The sequence below is a fragment of the Saccoglossus kowalevskii genome, chromosome 5 (genome assembly GCF_978046115.1).
Source record: "Saccoglossus kowalevskii chromosome 5, keSacKowa6.1, whole genome shotgun sequence".
Classification (NCBI taxonomy): Eukaryota; Metazoa; Hemichordata; class Enteropneusta; family Harrimaniidae; genus Saccoglossus; species Saccoglossus kowalevskii.
The window spans coordinates 17,207,523-17,228,401 of NC_140645.1; the positions used below are offsets into that span (position 1 = coordinate 17,207,523).

At 34.6% G+C, this 20,879-nt stretch overlaps 1 protein-coding gene across 1 annotated transcript; it reads right to left on the bottom strand.

Moving 5' to 3' along the window:
* Window positions 1-14,277: 14,277 nt before the first annotated feature.
* LOC102804427 (uncharacterized) lies at window positions 14,278-20,591 on the bottom strand. The gene is made up of 7 exons (XM_006812378.3): window positions 20,441-20,591; window positions 18,743-18,861; window positions 18,314-18,461; window positions 17,443-17,687; window positions 15,559-15,748; window positions 14,631-14,775; window positions 14,278-14,369 (listed from the first exon to the last, which is right to left on the bottom strand). The coding sequence occupies exons 1-7, from the start codon at window positions 20,589-20,591 to the stop codon at window positions 14,339-14,341; spliced, it is 1,029 nt and encodes a 342-aa protein (XP_006812441.1). The 3' UTR covers window positions 14,278-14,338.
* Between the last annotated feature and the right edge of the window lie 288 nt (window positions 20,592-20,879).

Here is a 20,879-nt window from a genome sequence, read left to right on the forward strand (position 1 = left end):
GAAGGGTGGAGGATTTCCAAGTGGAAGTGCAGTGCAAGGCCGATTCATGCGATCTCTCCTCAATATCCAGGTATATTCACGCGTCTGTTGGGTTATAATCTACAACTTTCGGATTCCAGTTTGATCATACAGCTTTTGATTGATCGATACGATCAAGATTCGATGTAACATCGCCTTTCATAAATTCGTATGTGCTGGCAACTGTTACCAACATTACTAGGAATTTTCTTGAAAATGCATGTTTTAAAAGAATATTTCAATTAAAGAAAGCTTAGGAACAACTCCAATGTGGTAAGTGTATTGGACGCAAATAAGTACAATTAAGGAATACTGTACTTACTATATTAGAGGCACAACTCCATTCACATAAAACTAATTTTATAAGTATTATGTATTATGAAGTCTGACCACACACTTGTCTTTTTGGCATAATACAGTTATTCATATTAATGAGGTCACATGGAATGACACATGTGGTATGTCAGTCAAAGGTCTTTATTACAACATTGGCTGCATGTCATTATTTATAACAGTTCTTAATTCATTGTAGTTATGCATATGATTAGGAAAAATGGCTCACTTACTCAATACACCAGTTCGTGTGTCAGAGAAAGACAGTACTGTCTATTTTTCAAATTAAGTACACCTGGAGTGTTTGACCTCTGTCGTTGTTGGTCCATCTTTTTCCTGTTTCACTTATTACTTCGTATAGTAGATTCCGCTGGTAGTTCTTCTCAACTAGCATTCAATTGATTGGTTTCTGGATAACGTTTAATATTTTCACAAATTTACGGCAAATAGCACTTCCTGCAAGGACTTATTCAAGTATATTTACAATATAAGTAAAGTTGACTTGATTGGTATAATTGATGTTAGTTGAAATATGTTCTTCTTTAGCAAACATTACCGATAATTAATTGACGACAGTATCGCCCAAAATGTTATTTGTGAAAGAAACTCTAACAATAAATCTTCATTTTATATTTGTGATTTAAGGTAGCCGGTACCGTCCGAACAATAAACTTAACTTATATAACACACTCAATAATTAGTATGTGTTGAATAATATTCTTCACAGATGTGACACAATAATGTATTATTCCCCATTGGACGAAGTTTTTGGTTCCGTCTGAGCGTGCGTCCGAACATCCGTGCGTCCGATTTTTCAGAAACGCTTGGACAGATTTTCTTCAAAGCTTGTACAAAGACAAGTCATTATAGGGGACACGTCCACGTCAATTTATTTTTGATTTGGTTTTATTTGACCTTTGACCGACTGGCGGCCATTTTTGTCCGTCGAAACACAAACAATTTGGTCATATCAACCGTTTCTCGGAGTTGCATTGACCGATTTCATTCAAACTTTCATTCAAACTGTTTTTTTACGAGTGTGCATGTTGATCAAGTAGTAGTGTTCTATGAATGTTAATTAACCAATCAGTGAAAGTAATGTAGACTTGATGGCACCATAGATTGCATGTTGATTATTGATCAAGCATTGTGTCTGTTGAATTCTAATTAAACAAAAAGTGAAAGTAATGTGAACTTTATAGCACCAGTGTGCATGATCAGTGAAAGTAATGTTGACTTGATGATGCCATGTGCTCTCAATAACGCTGATAGTTATAGTCTTTATAGTTTTTCAGTATTGTTCGTTTTGATTACACTTATCCGATAAGCATTTCCTGTCATTCAGCTATGCTTTATGAATCTTAATAACATGTAACTGAAGTTGGTATGGATTTGTTGAGATGTAATGGTATTACTAATAAACACTTTCCCTCGTTTATCTTCATTGCTGTAATTATGCATACAAGTAAAGATCATCAATTCCTATAAAAAGCAGCTGTACTTAATTTACCAACAAATTTAAGTTAATATCTTACAACAGTCCCTTCATATTGATAAGCATGACCGAAAATTGCCTTTAGTTGAACTCTGCCTGCCTCCCTAAATGTAAAGAGAAAAAGTTGCTCCTGCTCATTTATTAGGTTTTGTGTGAAATGTAGTCGATAGATGCAATGCATTGTGAATGCAAGTACATGGATGTAGCCTTTATAACTATTTGATTGAACAATGGAATGTGAACTTGTGTTCAGGGTATTGTCTGTCAGTACCTTTTCTCTAATATGCCATGACCAAGTTTCGGACCTTGTACTAAAATGATTCATTGAAATGTTGAGCATATTCACATCCATGTTCAACAGCCTTTAGCCAAGTTTTAACCAATTTTGTTTTCCAAAAGGTTGCTGTTTCTCTTTATAATTTCTCAAGTACGTCTACTGAGCATATTAACATAGCATCTGATGCACAACTGCTGCACACCAGTTTTGCAAGTTTATAAAAAAATTGATGACTTTTGACTGACACAAGCATCTTTCTGTTCATCATTTCTTGTGCTTGCGTGTACCAACTTTTTTTTGAAAGTTGGTACTTCATAAGTCATTTATTGTCTCAAAAAAACAATTTCTGGGACACGCCTTGTTCTATTTTATTTAAACTTAGTCTGTATACCTGTTTCATGACATGTCTTGTATAATAAAGACAAGCTATTAAAATAGCAACATCAAATGTGGTTGTCCTAAAATGATTGTTAGATGGCAAATATGTTTCAGTCTTCAGGTAAACAAACAACAATTAAACATAAAAGACAAATGTTTAAAGAGCCATTTACAATGCCAGGTGAATTTTGATTACAAAAACTCACGTCATATCTGGATTAAACAAAAAAAAACACAACTTTTAGTGAGAGTGTCACAGACTTGATGGCAATTCTATACATTATATTCGGGTATCAAGGTTAGCATTCACATGAACTGCTTCTTACTAGGTCTGTTTGACACCAATTTGGCGCGTTTAATTCCCAAAATAAAATATTATAGAAATGTATTTGCAATGTCGAGGAATGAAGTTTAAAACATGTAATGAGGTTTCTGTTGAAATATTAGTATCTGCATCTGCAATTTACACATGAAAATCTCAGCAATAAAGTGATAAAAGATTCCAGAAAATTTCTGAATGCGTAACCAATTACACTGCATTGTCATATACATTATTTTAACGGTTTTCTTCACTGAATAATCGCCAATTGTCATTTGTCGATGAATTGGAAAGTTTGCTACATAAACACTGGTGTATTAGGAAAACTTGAAAATAGTTATTGAAATGAGTTGTATAGGAGAAATATGTCTCGATTTCTGCCCAACTTCAACGCCAAGGAGAGAGATGAAATATACTTTAGTATATTGCTTTCATGTAACTTTAATTACAATCCTAACTCAAGTCACATTTTTGAGGGATTGTCAAACAGTCCGTGGCTACATATGCTTCATATACTAGTATTAGCAGAATTTACCGACTTATTTTTTGTAGTATCCCCTTTGTTCAAATGAACTGTGCAGGAAATACGAATATGTAAATACAATACTTCTAAATATCGTTACAAACAATTGGGCGAATGCTAATATTTTCTTAAGTTAGAAATAACTTGGTTTTGCAATCAAGGTCAGCTGTCATTTAAATGTATGTCACATGTAATCACGGCAATCTTAATAACTGAGACACTCTGTTTGTGGTTTATGTGGATGTCACTTATACTAAATGTACCTACTCATTGACAAACTACCATGTGAATTAACCTAGATTTATTCACCTCTGGTACAAACCGGCAAAGCATGGACTTTAAACATTGGTTTATTTATTATTGACGGGTGACGTGCATTTCATGTATTTTCATATAGCCTAATATAACTAAATGATTTTCAACACGATAAATTCGCCATGCTTATGACGCAATAAACTCGATAAGACAATGACTAGGTATTAATATCGGGAATTTTACATATATACAAAGGAAACCTTGTCGACAAACAAGTTGCTCTCAGATTGGTCCGACTATTCGATGTTATTGTTAGCGTTAGACAGTCAATCAGGCACAATCTTGGAAACAGCTTCGCATTGACTCGGGTAAATTGGGTTACCCCCGTTCTAAAGTTCGACAAGAAATAATCCAGACTATAAATGTTTAGCAAATTGTTAATGTATAAGACTCATTTGTGTTCATGCGAGTAAATCACTTTTCTTTCAAGTTGTTTTATCATGAAGCACTTCCAAAAACAAACACACATGTAATGTTTCAAGGTAAAACATTCGACTATGCATGTTTTATAAGTGCTTATGTACACGACATGTTCATAATTTCATCAGTGTAACAAAAACAATGTTCTTACAAATTGTTTTATCTTGAAGCACTTCCTAAAACAAACACACATGTAATGTTTCAAGGGAAAATACGTGACTATGCATATTGTGTTTACATATATGACATGTAAAAACGTTCATAAGAGTAACTAATGCACTTTATTTTGAAGCACATCAGAAAACAAACACACATACATTGTTTCAACCTAAAACATCCGATTATATACAGAACACTTTAGTATGCCATTCTACGGTATGCATTTATAATATACACAAAACTTCTTATCGACTGTATGCAGCATAATTATTTTAAAAAATGCTCACACAAGTCACATTTGTCAGCAAGTCATACTGTGCATGTAGCGATAAATTTATCGATTTTAGTATTTTGCGAGTGTGCATACCATGTACCTGTCACACGTTTAATAATAACCGATGGAATTACACATAAACAGTGTTGTTATCAATGTTTGAGTTAGTAAGCTGGATGATGCTGCGCTAAACAGGCATTAATTCCCTGTGATCTTATCATTAGATTCAATTTCTTTACAGCTCTTATTCTATTGGCGGAGCCTCGGTGTTGAATTCTAACATAGGCATTACCACGCACCTGTGCGAATTTGCGCATAATTTAAACGAGCCCCTCTAAGCCTCTAATAATACATAACCATTCAATTTATATTTTGAAATTTAATTAATACAATATCAAAACAATTATTGAACAATAAATAAGTTTGCTACTTCTTTGCAAATATTTTTAGATACCTTTCGTAAACGATGGTGGTCATTAATGTATGTTGCCCGTTCAAGTAACTGGTAACTTGTTTCATGGTTGAATTATACTACCGTGAGTGTGTGGACAGGTGGCATACTCGTTGAAGAAGAGGAAAGAGGGGAACCGCTTATCCTAAACAAACTTGAAGGTATGATTATATTGTTACTCTGTATCGAAAGGTTGTGGCAAGTGTAATTGATAGAGCCAGTTCCGGCAGTTGGATATTTGAAGCGGCCTCCACTCATTTCTGTATGTGCTGGATGACTGATTAAACTGAAGTTCATGAATTTATTGATTCAAACATTGCATTGCATAGAACAATATTTATTTTTTATTTTTTTATTATACGAATAAAGGATTTACATACACATACACAAAAACAAAATTACAAAAGGAAATGCAAAAACAAAAGATGATCTGGTGTACGAATACAGCATTTAATTATTAAACCAGTTTTCAGCTTTCTCCCATTTTTCCAAATGTAAGTTGACCTTATTATTTCTTTTTGCAATTTCATATTCAACTTGTCTATTGGAAAGAACAAACATCTTAAACGCATAATATGATAACCTTTCGATTTTTTGTAATACTTAAATAAATAAGCCATTTGAATAAAATTATGGTATGGTTTAACATTTGGTTTTTTGGTGAGTTGTATATTCCAATTTGGGATATTTTTGTAGTTACAGCTTATATGTCTAATTACTTCAAACTGTTCTTGCAACAATTCCCATAATTCGTGCACAAAACGACAACCTACAAACAAGTGATGTAAGGTTTCGTCATTAACACGACAAATTTACTGTTTATAACAAGATAACTGTAATGAATTTAGTACTGGAATGCTCTCAGAGCACTTGGTATAGTAGTTATGAATGGCAATTTAAAGATAACGGAAACATTTTCCGCAGAGATATCATAAGCGTTCCCAAATGTTTGCACTATCGAGGGTGGCTCAATTATTTGTTTACATATTTTTCTGTAAATTAGTTTAGTTGTTAAGAATTTAACATTAATGTATTCTTCTTCCCAACAAATACTATTATAATGAGATTCAAACCAGGTATGTCTTCAGTTAAAAATAATTTCCTTTCAATCTTTAGGTGTAGCTGATATAAGACCTTTTATTTGAATGAATTCAATCTGTGTAATATCCTTCATATTCCAGTACTGCCAATTATGAAAAGTCCCATTCTTATCAATTAAGTCAATAATGCGACCAATGCCTCGATTTTCCAGAGATTTAAAAGAAACTGGTTTGTTTGGAATTTTAATAAAGCAGTTGTTCCACAACGCTTGATGGTGGTAAATTATCTACCAAACTTTCTACATAAAAATTACAAAATAATACACGTCTAACCCCTTTAATATTTAATATATTTAATATTTAATAATGGTTCTATAATGTTTCTCCAACCAGCTGGTTCAGACGAAAACAGTCGTAGAACCCATTTCATTCTTTGTGCTTTTAGAAAATATTCAATTTCTACCATGTTCATGCCTCCATCCTCTATACCCGCAATTAAAGAGCTTATTTTAACCCAGTAGCGACCTTTCCAAATGAAATTAAATGAAAATTGTTTAATTGCCTTTACAATTACTTTAGGGGTTGAGATCATTGTCGAAACATACACACATTTTGGGATACCAAGTGTTTTTAAAATCTGAATTTTGCCAATAACTGATAACCCTCTCAGAGACCACGAGCCACATAACTGTTTCAATTTTGTCAATATTAAATTGAAATTCTCAGAAATGAATAGCTTCTCATTATAAGTTACAAAAATACTCAGAACCCTTAACCCATCGGACATTTTTATATCCTTTCTATCTTTCGATTTGTGGCCATAACCCATCAAAAGTGCTTCTTTTTTGTCCCTATTTAATCTTAACCCAATGCATTTACAAAAATTATTGATTATAAAAAAATACTTTGTATTGAGGATGGATGAACTAAACATGATATATCGTCTGCGTACATTACAAGTTTAAATAGTTGGGTTTTCTCTAATTGCTATGGCTAACAAGGGTCACCTTGGCGAACCCCTCTAGCTACTGGGAAGTAACCAATTGACCTACCGTGATTCATAACACAAGACGTAATATTTTTGTAAAATACTGATAGCCAATTAATGAAATCATTACCAAAATTGATTGCTTTTAACGTTGCTATGATAAAACTATGGTTAACTGTCAAATGCCTTTTGAAAGTCTGGTGATAACAAGACTCCTGGTTTATTCTGGTTGTCTTGTTAACCACATTATATCTAGCACTGTACGCACTGCATCTCCAAAGTAAAGACCCTTCACATATACACACTGATCTGGATTTATTATTTTTGGCAAGACATTTGAATTTTTTTGCAATTGCCTTGGATGCGATTTTAAAATCAACATTTATTAAGGTAAAAGGTCGATAATGTTGTTATCTAAAAAACTGCATTTTTACTATTTAAATCTACAGACCCACCAGAAAGTATTTACGCATCTATCATTTGATCGTTTTCGTAACTAAAAATAACAAGTCCGGGTAACATGATGTGTTGACTTTAAAATATACTAAATTTAAGAAGAACTAGTGCATTTTAGTCAAAATAAAATGGTTGATTTGTGTTTAGTTTTTTTTTTGTATGTAGACGTTTTTTCAGTGAGCGAAAATCCCCATGGTTAACTCTATGGGAGCGCGCTCATTTGCATATAATTTGCATCTCATTAAAACTTCGCGCCATGAAACATGTGCGATAGTCGTCTCCTTTCTCATGCAAATTTGAACCAATTGGGAAGCTGAAATTATTTCAACACGCGCTTCTGGGCGGAAATACCTGTCAGTTGTAGTTCATGAATATTCCTATCGAGGTCATAGTGTCAGATACGTAATTTTTATTTACAAACATTGAGCCATGCCGAAAGTTAGGGAATTGTCAGAATTTACTAAAGGGAACATTGAAGCACTGTATACAGAAGGAGTTTCTAATAGGGAAATAGGAAGACGACTGGGAATTTCTGAAGGCTCCATACGTTTCAACCTGCGAAAACTTCGTGTGCGAGGTAGTATGGGCAATCGTCGTCGATCAGGTCGACCAAGGCGTACAACGCAACACGAAGAATCGGTTTCACACCGCCCGTGATTTGCGTGACAATTTTAATCAACTCACTGGGAAAAGATTGAGTTTGAGCACTATCAAATCATGACTATATGAGGATGGTAATCTTCGCGGCTGTGTTGCTAAAACGAAACCAAAACTACAACCTCGACACATCGCAGCGCGGTTGCAATTGCCAGACAACACATCGATTGGACTCCGGCGCAGTGGGCTCAAGTTATCTGGTCGGACGAATCAAAGTTTACGGTGTTTCGTAGCCATGGAAGATTGATTGTACGTCGGAGACCAGGTGAAGAGTACGAGCTGAAATGCATTAAACCTACAATAAAATGTGGTGGTGGTAGCGTCATGGTGTGGGGATGTTTTTCGGGTACCGGCTTAGGGTCGCTAGTCCGTATACCGACGACCATGAATCGATGGAAATATTTAGATATCCTGCAAAACGAAATGATACCGTTGGCACTAAGACTCGTTAGACCCAATTTTCCTTTCCAACAGGATAATGCCCCCGTTCACACGGCATTGGCAGTGAGGGATTTTCTAAATAATCCACAAGAGTACGGATATCTTTTCGACAACTTTACCACTTTGAATTGGCCTGCACATTCTCCAGATTTGAAAACTATAGAGAACCTTTGGGAGTTGATCGATTTAGAGGTGCATTCTCGACCAGTTGCTAACATCGAGGATTTATACGCGAGTATAATGGAAGCTTGGGGACAGTTCCAGGTGTCGGAAACTCGTCGATACCATGCCAAAACGGCTCAGAGAAGTCATCCAGCGAAGAGGTGGACACACGCATTATTGACAATCACCGCGTTCTATGTCTTCATGAATATTTACACGGTATTCTCCATAGAGAATTCGAACGTTTTTTCACTGTTTCGTTCAGACTGCCGTTTTTATTCAATCCTGCATGACAATGACAATTTTGTTGTTTTTAATGTGTGTAAAAACGCATATTTTATTAGATATATAAATATATTTATTCAAACCGTTATTGAGTTTATTTTATTGTATGATATCGTAGGTAGTAGCTGCGTGTAGTGTGGTGCGTAAATACTTTCTGGCGGGTCTGTATCTTGTTAGCAGCATACAATTTTGAATAACAGTGTTTAATTTCAGTCTGTATCTGATGAGAATTGGTTATTTCTTTTACATTGTTGGTTAAACGCTTTACTGTTGTATTAGCTTTGTGAGTTTCTCTAAACCTAGAAAATAATTAGTATTTGTTTTCTTCCAACTCATACCAATCACACCTTGAGCGAATAATAATTCCACATGTTTTTTTCATTCCAAAAACTTTCCAATTGAGATTTTGCTTGTAAATATGTTTAATTGGGGTCTAACTCAAAATCTGACATTTGTTTCTCTAATTGGATAATTTTTCATGTTTTGTATGGGCTTGAGTAGAACTTGAAAAATTTCTTATTTTGTATTTCAGTAACACCTACAATTCTCTTGCATCTATCTCTTTAAATTCGTGTAGCCATTCATTTATATGCTGAGTTAATTGGGTAGTATAACCCTGATCAGTTCATAAGGTATTGTTAAATTTCAAATAGGATCTACCATGCTTTCCCCACACATCACAATCAAAATATTTACAAATTGCTGAATGATCTGAGGAGATTGATGTCAAAATTGAGACACTATCCTGGAGAAGATTCGAAACTAACAAATAGTCCAAACGATTTTAAATCAGTGGGTTTCTTTGACGCCAAGTAAAGTGTTTTTAAGAGGTTTCTCACCGTCCAAATATCAATAACAGTATTCAGTAAATGTTGACCGTGTCTCAAATTTCCACCCTGACGGTCAATCCATACATATATTAAGATCCCTCCACAAATCACCTGTTTGTCTCCTTCTGAATTAAATTCTCAAATTTTTGTGTTAACATTATCAAAAAAGTGTATTTAGTCTGAGCTATGGCAACCTGTTGGGGCATAACTATTGCATAAAATAATATCAACCTTCTGAATAGTGAGGTCTAAACAGATGAACCGAGCAATGGTGTGTGTTTATATATTATGAATATTGTAATCAATAGAGTCACGGATAATAATACAGACCCCACGGCTATGGTTTGTATCATAGGAAAAATCATGTTTTACTTTCCACTTTTTCATCCACTGATTTTCAATTTCTTGTGAGCTAAACGTTTCCTGTAAGAAAAATTATATCATTGGCATTTTATTTCACCCAGGCAATTTTTTTTTTTTAAATTATTGCGGATGCCCCTCACATTTAATGAGAGTAGGCTGAATGATAACGTATTCATTATCAACTAAAATATACCACACGCTCGTACACCAGATCATAAAAAAACACTCATGACTTGAATAACCAAGAAGATAAAATGGTAGTTGGCCGAAAACACAAGACAAAAAAAAAGACACGTAATGTTGCTAACAAAATAATAATAAATAGTTTCAGTTAAATAGTCCCAGATAAAACAAAAACAAAACAATTACAGTCCAATAGGAGTAAACATATCCGCAAATGTGACAGCTGTGTAACACATACCAAATTCTTACTGTGGCACTTCCTCGTCATAAAGGAAACGTTTTAATTTCCAATTGCCGTCTTCATAAAGTAACATGGCTGGTATTTGTAGTGGAATAAACGCTTTCTTCTTCGGGAATTTGAGCTTGAAGTCATTTTTCTTTGTCAAAAATAATTTCCTTTGGCAGTCACGTCATCCGATACAGCACGGTTCACATTTTGACCTTTCAGATTATTGACCATGTCAATTTACGTGAAACGGTTTTCAACATCAAAACTCTATTCGGAAATCTTAAAAACTTTAAGTGAATCGGTCTTGGTCTGCCCCCACCTCGAGGTGGACCTGTTGGAGTACGGTGCGCTCGTTCAATTAACCAATTGTTAGCCTCTTCGATGTCGACATCAAGTACCAAAAACTTCGTAAAAAATCAGACAAACTAGTTGAGGAATATTAAATACATGACAGGCCTGTGTGGTCATCTCTCTGTCACATGGCAATTTGTAATGCGCTATCCTGGTGTCAACCAGGCCCGGTCGAACACGAGCACCTACGGACCTTGACCAAGGTTCCCCACAAGTCGCATTCGTTAGTGAAATGAATCTCGGCCAGTGGAGTTGGCCTGCCCATTGAGTCTGTGGCACACTCGCCCAGGGTAGGGGTCGACCCTTTGATGTTCAGCCTAAGGTAGGATTTGAACTTTGGACTACCGATCATGAGTCTGGTACAACAACCACTATGCTACACAGTGACGTGTCAATTGCATTCACTTTCGTCGATAACGGCAAGAGCATTCAAATGATATAATTCAATTTATCCTCAGATGACATGTCTTCTAATAATTTCCCACAAATTTCTGTGAGGCCTTTTTATAACTTGCGCCGCTTCACCACCTGTCTGCACAAACGATGGAACAATAATGATAATTAATTAAACATTAATCACTGCATTATGCTTTTCAGATAAACGATCAGAGCGGACAAGATGATACTGCTAATAATCGGAATTAATTTTGTCCTGTTAATATGGGTTATTGTTAGTTCAGTGCCTTCGTCTTCTATGCGAGAAGAACTGTTGTTTATTAGTTAACTATAGTTTCAAGATACCGTCCGTTTTAGGGGTGATTTTAAAAGTGACAAAAATAAGCAATCAACCCATTGGACAGATAGAAAAGTAAACGATGAAAGCAAATAGAATTATAGATGTAGTGCATGTATTCACAGTTGGTGAATTTAATGTTTTTTTATGTTCCACTATTTTTCCCTAGGAATTTGATATTCTCGGAGGGACTGCTTCCGAGACAACAATACCACACTAAAGAGATTTTTGCCATTGAGAAAAGGGTTTAAATAGATGTTATTGTTCATTTCAGCTAATTCCCAATCTGTTTTGAAGTGTCAATGTTCACAAATATGCGGTATTGTATCTACAATTTCACAAAAGGTTTGAATTTCAGTAAACACACTTATTCACGTGATATCGTTTACAACAACTATACATGTCTGTTTTTTTTTAAATGTTACATTTGAACATACCCTATTAATGTACATATTTAGAAATACATTCTTACTTATTATGTGATTTGTTTATTGTTTGTTATGATTACTGTACAATAATGCAAAGTGCCTCATCATGAAACACATTATTTGATATATTTTGTTCTCAAACATGTTAATGTTAGTGATTTGTTAACATGTTATCAGTGCAAATACATTTTAAAATGTGTCTCTGTTTCGAGCACTTGTCAATATTCAGTTTGTGTTTCACATTTAAAAGTGCCGTGATGATAAACACTTTACAAAATGTGTGACTAGTAAAAACACTTTTAAAAGTATTGTGATAATAAGCACTTTTTATACATGTTTCTGGTGGAAACACTTTTAAAAACGTGTTTCTAATAGTATCACTTTACATAATTGTTATGAGCAAAAACATCACGAAATAAAAGTGTTTTCATAATAAACACTTTTCGCAATTATGCACTTTAAGTATTTTTAAAGTGGGGACAAATTTATAAACACTTTAGATGCTTTATCACAAAACGGTAAAAATGTTTTATTTTAAAACAGAAGTGTTGTACAATAACTCATTTGCGATTTTAAGAAAAATATTTAATGTGTTTAAATATAAATCACTTAAAGTAATTTTAAAGTGGGGACAAAAATGTTATATTTTAAAACACATAAATTTACAGTGTAATAGTATAGTGAATGAGGCTGTTAATATGTATGCATCTTGGTTGACCCGATTCTACCCCACATTTTCCGCCCACATCATGATGTGCATGAATGAACGAGACACCTACTTAAGCTTGTATAAGCCAATTCAATTTTCAGAATTTGAAAAACGTTGAGTCAATCTGTAAATGTAACTTCAAAAATATACTTTAACCAGGAGGACGAAAAGGTCACTACAACATAAATCACAACAGCATCTTCATTATGACGTTTTTGTCGACAAATTGGCAGAAACACGAAACATTGTATTTGTGGAAAATTAGTTTCCATTTCAATTTTAAATTAAAAAATTAGATTTATTTAAATGTTGTCGGCTATTTAGGTACATTAGTAGTTTTTATGGGGACATCAACTTTGATTTCAATGTATTGGCCTGTCATTGATTACTTCGATTCATTTTAATGTTTCCTGTTGCCTTTCATTTGCCACTAATATGTATTATATTCACAGTTACAACATTCCCTTGCAAGTGACATTTAACATGAGGTCCATATATATTTCTTCTATTGAATTGATGTACTGTGGTTTACTAGTATTGTTTACTAGTGGTTTACCAGTGACCTGTCAGTTTCCTGAATAATTGTGGTATAATTTGTCATTTAATGGCTACAAGGAAACGTTATCGTTTGGGTATAGTGTTATGATAGCGACTCCACGCTTGCATATTCCGTCCCACGCTGTTAGACTATTGTTTTGAATCAACAACGTGCATGTGCTGTCTGCTTGTGTGAATAAAGCAGGACTATCTGTAATGAACTTATGTGCATTTATTTGGGTCGAATCTGGTACCTCTACGTGTAAGTGACATCAGCCAAGCGAGATGAAGTTCCCTGATCCCCAAACACAACGCTATTGTTCACAACAATAGTGTCAGTTTCACTTCATTATTGTCACTGCCACTGAAACGTCGCATCTGGATCGCTCCGGCACGTTCTACGCTGTGAGGATTCTAAACGGTTCTAGGCGTGCCACGCCGACGCTCGTCGAGAACGCTCTAAGCTTAGTGATTTGTGTTCGCAGATAGAATGTACGGCACGTTCGTGAGAGAGTCATAGCAACCACTTCCATTCTGACATTTTTATCTTGCGAGTAGTGAAATAATTTGCGTTTGATAAGTTCTTAATTCAATAATTGTATAATTGATAAATTTATTGATTCACACTGCTGTTAGTAACGTTTACCAACAGTAGAATTCTTGCTACCATTTGTTCACTAATCAAAAAACGAAATCAACTAGCAACTATCCTGTTTCAAAATCGAAGGACGATTGATTGGGTAGCTTGTGTAACCTTAAACCTAAAACAAATATAATGCCACTATTTCATGCTAAGGGTATTTTTTCCCTTCTCGTGAGTTATAACTTATATAAGCGTATTTTTTTATATGAATAATATGCGACGTATGCAACATTGTTGTGCTGCACAGAGATGAATGTTTGTATAATTGTAAACAAAAATATTATGCATACATAGATTTATTTGAATTCACATTTACATTACTGAATTAATTAGAATTAAGGTTAGTAGCAAACGGGAGTTTCTTTGGAGGTCCTGTGAAATACAGAGAAAAAAATAGAAATTTTACACTTATCAACATTAATTCATTATCAACGTTTTCACAATTAGCAATAATAATATTAAATTTATTAAATATAAGTTTCTTGAGATGAGATGCGTTACTAAACAACTGCTAAGCACATACTGTTCTGATTAACATGTAATTGCATTATACAAAATATATTGATCAAACTGTAAGCTGTCACCGAAGTTTAAGTTTTAATATTTAAAACGAGACAAATAAAATATACATACGCAATACGAATAACTGGACCTAACTCTTCTTCGGTACCAGGCATAAGTGCTGTCCCACCATTTGCTAAGGCATACTCTATAACCATTGTTCCTACGAGGTTGCTCGGAGTATTTGGGCAGTAGCTACGTATGACAGCTGCAACGCCTGTATATACAAACAAGAGTGTGGTAGTAGATTTATTTGCATACACTGATCTGTCGCATGTAATATCACAACACAAAAAATGTTAACACCATCCAATGCTCGGCATGTTCTATGATAGTGTTCCATGATTTAACTTATGTAATCAGAAAATGTATTTCTATCTTCACAATGCATTTTATATGAAGGATTTGAATAATTATTTTCCATGTCTGACATTGTACAGATGTTTGATACATTGAGATGAATGGCTAAGACGTAAACGCATGTTGATTATGTGATAGTAATATTATTCTGTAGTCCTTGTTAGTGTATAAATCTGCTCATGGATTGAAAATACGTGTTCAGATTTGAACTCGTCATTTTTCACAAATATGCATATGAGTGGGTTTCTGCCTTATACACAGTCATGTATATATAAACAATATTCATTTTGTGTTTGAACCAATCATGGAATTACTGGACGTATTGATATATAAATATTAATATTCATTTCACATTTCGCTCTTGAAATATTTTGCCTGTATTGATTCAAATTCTGCAATATGTGTATAGAGCATGTAGGTGAGTACTACATTCTATTTTGGGCTGCCGATTTTTAAAAGCAATTACAATTATATATTGCATCCCTTTATCTAATGCTACCCTTATTAGTTTTCACTTCAAATTTATTGTGTTGTATTTAATTAGCTGCGTACCAAAGTACTTGAATTGAAGACTGTCTTTTATTGCAATGAACTATCATTAAGGCACTATCAAACAAATCAACAAATAAAAAAAAAATACCTGCCACATGAGCAGTAGCAAATATCAGTCTATGATCAGTAAGCGCGTAGTAATCAACCCTAGAATTGTCATTTGGATCAATTGCCGAACTCCAAATCTCTTGCATAGGTCCCCATACTTCAGCACATTCGCCAGCATTTGACACAGGGTCTTTATAGTCCAATCCGTCTATTCCCCCGGCAATAATGATCTGAAATAAGATTACATTAAATTAGAAATAATATTTTAAAATAATACATCAGGTGTCACTGAACGAATAATTATGATGTCCATCTTTGTGGGTGAAACAATTTATTGCAATTTAGATATTTGTGAATACATGTGAAAATTACTGTTTGATGAAAATAAAATTGGCCCATGACGCCGATTTTATTTGTCATTATTTTAAATTTGATAGTAATTCACAAGCACAACCTGGACACTTCTGAGTTTTAATACATAATTGATGAATGTTATAATGTACATTTCAAACTATCTATAAAGGCAGCAGTTTTCATTATATATCAGCTATTTTACAAACAATTCCTGAAAGTCATTGGCTAACCTTATAAAGCTTTCTTTAAAAAATGGTTTACATAGATATAAATACATTGTATTAGGCTACAAATGTCAACAAAACTGATGCAAAGATATTCTGTACAGAGGACGACATTGTTAGTATGCTTGAATTCTTAATCTACAACATATTCATTGGGTTTGAAGGACACCTCTTTCAATAAACCATCGGCATTCCAATGAGAACTAATTGTGTTCCCTTACTGCCAGATTTAGTTATTTACTCATATGACGCAGACATTCTTCAAAACTTGTTAAAAGATAAAAAAAGCACAAACAGACATTTATCTGCAATTAATCTCTATGTCTACTAGACTATGTGACGAAAAAAGATGATTTCCATTTCGCCATTATTAATTTTCCACATATTTCCAGTAACATTCCCCGTGCTCCAGCCTATGGTGCATACATTTCACAATATGTTTGCCATGCTAGAGCGTGTGGCACATATACTGAATTTACCAGGCGCCATAGATTAAAGCGAGGCTTCTCAAGAGAGCATGTTGCCAGAACATTCAAGAGTTTTTTTGGCAGATATCAGGAGCTTGTGAGAAAATATAGTCGTACTGTTAAACAGATGGTCTCTGATGTCATTTGTCCTATGTAGGAAGTAGACCACTACCTGAATATAACTCAGACTGATATGTGGCGGGTACCACATGTGGAGCAGGATGTGCTTACACTTTTCGAAACACCTTACATAATTTCATGGCTGTATGCATTGGGGTCCATAAGTAATGAACTTGTCTGCATTTGCGTTATGTAGTTTGTTTCTCTTGTACAGCGTGTTTTGTCCACGGACTAGCATTTTCCCCTTTTAGACATATGATTTGGATGTTACATTGATATCATTGTTATTTCTATTATATTTGATTGCACAATCACTACTAAGTATTGTTTTTAAAGTATGACCATCCATGTAATAAAAATCAAACAAATGAGTTATAATAGCAACATTTTAAGAATGTAGAATTTAATCTTCAATTTTACACTATTTTTAAAGATCGATTTTGATGGCATGAGCAGTTTTTTTGTTGCAGTTGTGGTTGATAGCATCATATTCAGGTCAATTAGGATAAAACTATGTAAAATAATGTTTAAAGATAAAGCATCGTTGGAACTTTTGCTAAATTACCACCACCTGATAAATCTTCATTTTTCAATCTTTAAACTCGATTGACTATAGATGTATCTAACAAAGGACACTACATTAAAGTGTGCCGCCATACCATTGAAAGTAACTGTGAAAATAATCTCAGTTGTCTTATTGTATCAAATGCAGTGGAAGAATTCGCAGCAAATATATATAATGTGGATTTAATGACTCACACTATTATCTGCATACAATCTGGCTGGTGTCAAGTTCATGCAATCTGCTTGAAAACTCTCTCCAACACTGCCAATAATTACTAGGTCTTCAGCTACCATTTGAGCCACAAGGTCCTCCAAAGCAGCTGCACCTGCTGGGTCGACTGATACATCAAGAGATACACTGCCGATAGCGACACCACGCTGATAATTTGTAGGATTGGCCGTTTTCCTCATAACATAGTCATCAAGAACTGCTTGCATCCCTGGAATAAAGGTAGAACATAAATTGTTCAAACAGAGTGTTGTACATTATACAAAGCTTCGATTGCACCTTTCAACACGATAGTCCAAATCAGAGTCATACATGGAGGTAACATAATAATAACTGAAATCAATGTTTCGGCTGATCTGCACTGGCTCGGAAGATGAATTCTGATTGGCTAAAAAAACAAAAAAACTTGTGGCGTTGAATGCACGTTCATTGTCAGTATTGTTATGCAAATTCAAACTAGCTAATCATTTACAACCTTCCGAGCCAGTGCAGATTAGCTCCAATGTTTATTGACGAGCTAACAAAAGGTATAATTACTTTTTCTGAAGCACATAGTTAATCATGTGCAATTTAAATACACTGTACTGTCCGCTATTGCGCTCACCTTCTTTCTTGCTTTGTTATAACTATTGATCAGTGCATCAATATTCATTCTCCGATTAACAGTAGCATTATATGAAAATAATGTCACTGCCAATTTTATAGACATTCCTTTTACTCATTTACGTCATGATGATTTCAATTTAATTGAGTTATGAGTCAATTGTGAACGAATGTAGTATAAACCGTGTCATGGAATGAAATAAACTATACCTACATATGTATGTAAGTATTTACCTTCCAGAACATATGTTATATTTGCAGAAGCCGGATCTGCAGAAACTCTCACAGTAGCAATTTCAATATCAGTGGCAACTCCTGTATATAACCCACCAATCACGCCAGTCAACGCTGTACCACGACCATCTGTATCGGAACCTGAAGGCTGCAACAAAGTTTGCAATCTTGCATTAATTATAAATGCGGTACATCAGATCGACTGCATTAGATTTTGAACTGCACGCGGGTTATTGTTATCATTATCGGTTTGGAACACTGGAACATTAATTAATGGACAACGAGATCGCGGAGGCCATTGTCGTCAACGTTTTATTTTTTAAATATATACGTCACGAGCGACTTCTTCCCATGACTGTGACTCTGTTATACTTGTAAAATACTAATGGAAATACTAATTTGCAAAACTATTTTCTGCTTGTGACATACCACATTGTTTGGGTCGAAATCATATATCACCGTCTGGCGTACAATTCCTGGTCCAAAGTTATTATGTGTGCCCTGTATTCCAGTACTGAGAATGTAAACAACACTGCCGGTCCCGGTACCTACAAGAAAACGCAGACGAGACCACAATATTATCAAAATATGTATAATTACAACTAAACACACAAGGAAATATGTGTTTGTGTTTGGTTTTCATTATAATTTCAAAGGTAGCTAATCAACTTCCATCCAAAATAACTTTAGTTTCAATAAGTTTAGACCACGTAAATGATAGTTGGCGATGCCTGTGTAAATATTTGTTAATAACAGAATATGACAAGCAAGCACAGAATGGCCAACTTGGTCATTAAGCTATACAATCTGATCACTGAATTGTTTACATTTTGTCTTCTGTTTACTGAGTTACAGATTAATTACCTAATTTGTTGGCTAACATTTCATGAAAGACGTTTGCTAACCAAACACCTTCAACATCAGATTGCTTTATTATAGCAGTGACGTGGTAAACAGGCAGTCACGATGAACTCCCGCTCCCAATGTCAGTTTATGTTTTAGATATTTTAGGGATCAATTAGTTGTTAGATTTGCCTGCATGAGTATATATTCGTCAATGTCATATGAGTGTTCAAATCATTTAATCTAAGAAATAGTTCCGAAGTTGTGACGATGAAAAAAAAAAAAACGCTTATAAGCATTTGCTCAAATCGAATTGGTATATCGGTAACGTTTTATATATTTTTTTGAAAAAGTTGAAGTTAATTATCATAATTATAAGTTGGCTTTAACATGACGTACATATGTATTCCAAGATATATGATGTATGTTTGATCATCCGGGGAGTTCAATCTTGTCCTCGTGCTCGGACTCGAAATACTTACGGACCACTGATCTTATATCATGAACTTCAATTGTTTTCTCGTTTTAATTCCATCGAATTGACAGCTTAATATTACAGGCACGTCAGTCGCAAAATCATGCACACTGCAAAGTGTACGCGAGAGCAGATGACAAAGACTGAACCATGTAACATATTGTCTTGTTAAATATTTAATCACGTGATTCTTGACCAGTGGCGGGTCCAGCAAAATGTATTGAGGGAGCCCAAGCTTCGCTTAAAATATACGGAGCGTAAATCGCAGAGAAGCTATGCGTAATCCAGATGAAATGAATCGTCATGCGTTTGGGGTGGCATGCCCCCCCCCACCCCCACTGTTCTTGACCAATGCCAACTCGGTTCTTTCTCGAGTTGATTAATTTTACCCGGTTAACTTTAGTTCTCGTGCATTTGCTTGTCATGCATTTGGTTACTGTCAGAGCCGTGCTCATTCCAGGCCTAATTGCAGTTGACCAGAATTCATTTTGTCGAATAATTTACAATTATGGCATATACAAATCACTGGGTTTGTTAATACTGTAATATAATTCTATATAATGATAATAGGTCAAAAGTTGAAAAAAAAAACAGCAGTAGTAGTGTTGAAAACAGTGCCGAATCAAATAATAGAAATACAAATGAGACAAGATAAAAAAATGTTATCTTTCAGTTTGAAAAAATATTCTGTCACTCACATAGTTTTACCCATGTTGGTGAAATGTGTGTCGTAATATAACATGTGTGGGTTCTGATTTCGCATTCCTGGGTGACTGTAATTATTCTCCATTTAAAACATATTTACGCACCTATTGGGTCATATTCTGCAACTTCGGGATTCCACTTTGGCCATACAGCTTTTGATTGATCGATACGATCAAGATTCCATGTAACCTCGCCTTCCACGAATTCATATGCGGTGGCGACTGTTGCCAACGTTATTAAGATAACAAGACGCATTTTCCTGAAAATGTATGATTTTAAAAGAATATTTCAATCAAAGAAAGCTGCGAAAGAACATTGTGCTAAGTGTGTTGGAGGCAAATGAGTACAAATAAAAATGTACTATATTAGAGACACTCTAATTCACATAAATTTAAATTTGTATTGCGCGCAAAATATTATGAAGTCTCACTTTGACCACATGCTTGCCTTTATCTGAAATATACAGTTATGACATGGTAATTAGGTCACATATATGAACATGTGGTATGCTAGTTATATATTTGATCAAATTTCTCCACTGGT

What these genes read in the sequence shown, in the direction of transcription:
- LOC102804427 (XM_006812378.3), bottom strand. Translation starts at nt 20,591, where the DNA reads ATGCGTCTTGTTATCTTAATAACGTTGGCAACAGTCGCCACCGCATAT. An exon ending in TGCAGAATATGACCCAATAG is followed by an intron (nt 18,862 to 20,440) that starts GTGCGTAAATAT and finishes GTTTTCTTGTAG; the next exon opens with GTACCGGGACCGGCAGTGTT. An exon ending in GGTCCAGTTATTCGTATTGC is followed by an intron (nt 14,370 to 14,630) that starts GTATGTATATTT and finishes TGTATTTCACAG; the next exon opens with GACCTCCAAAGAAACTCCCG.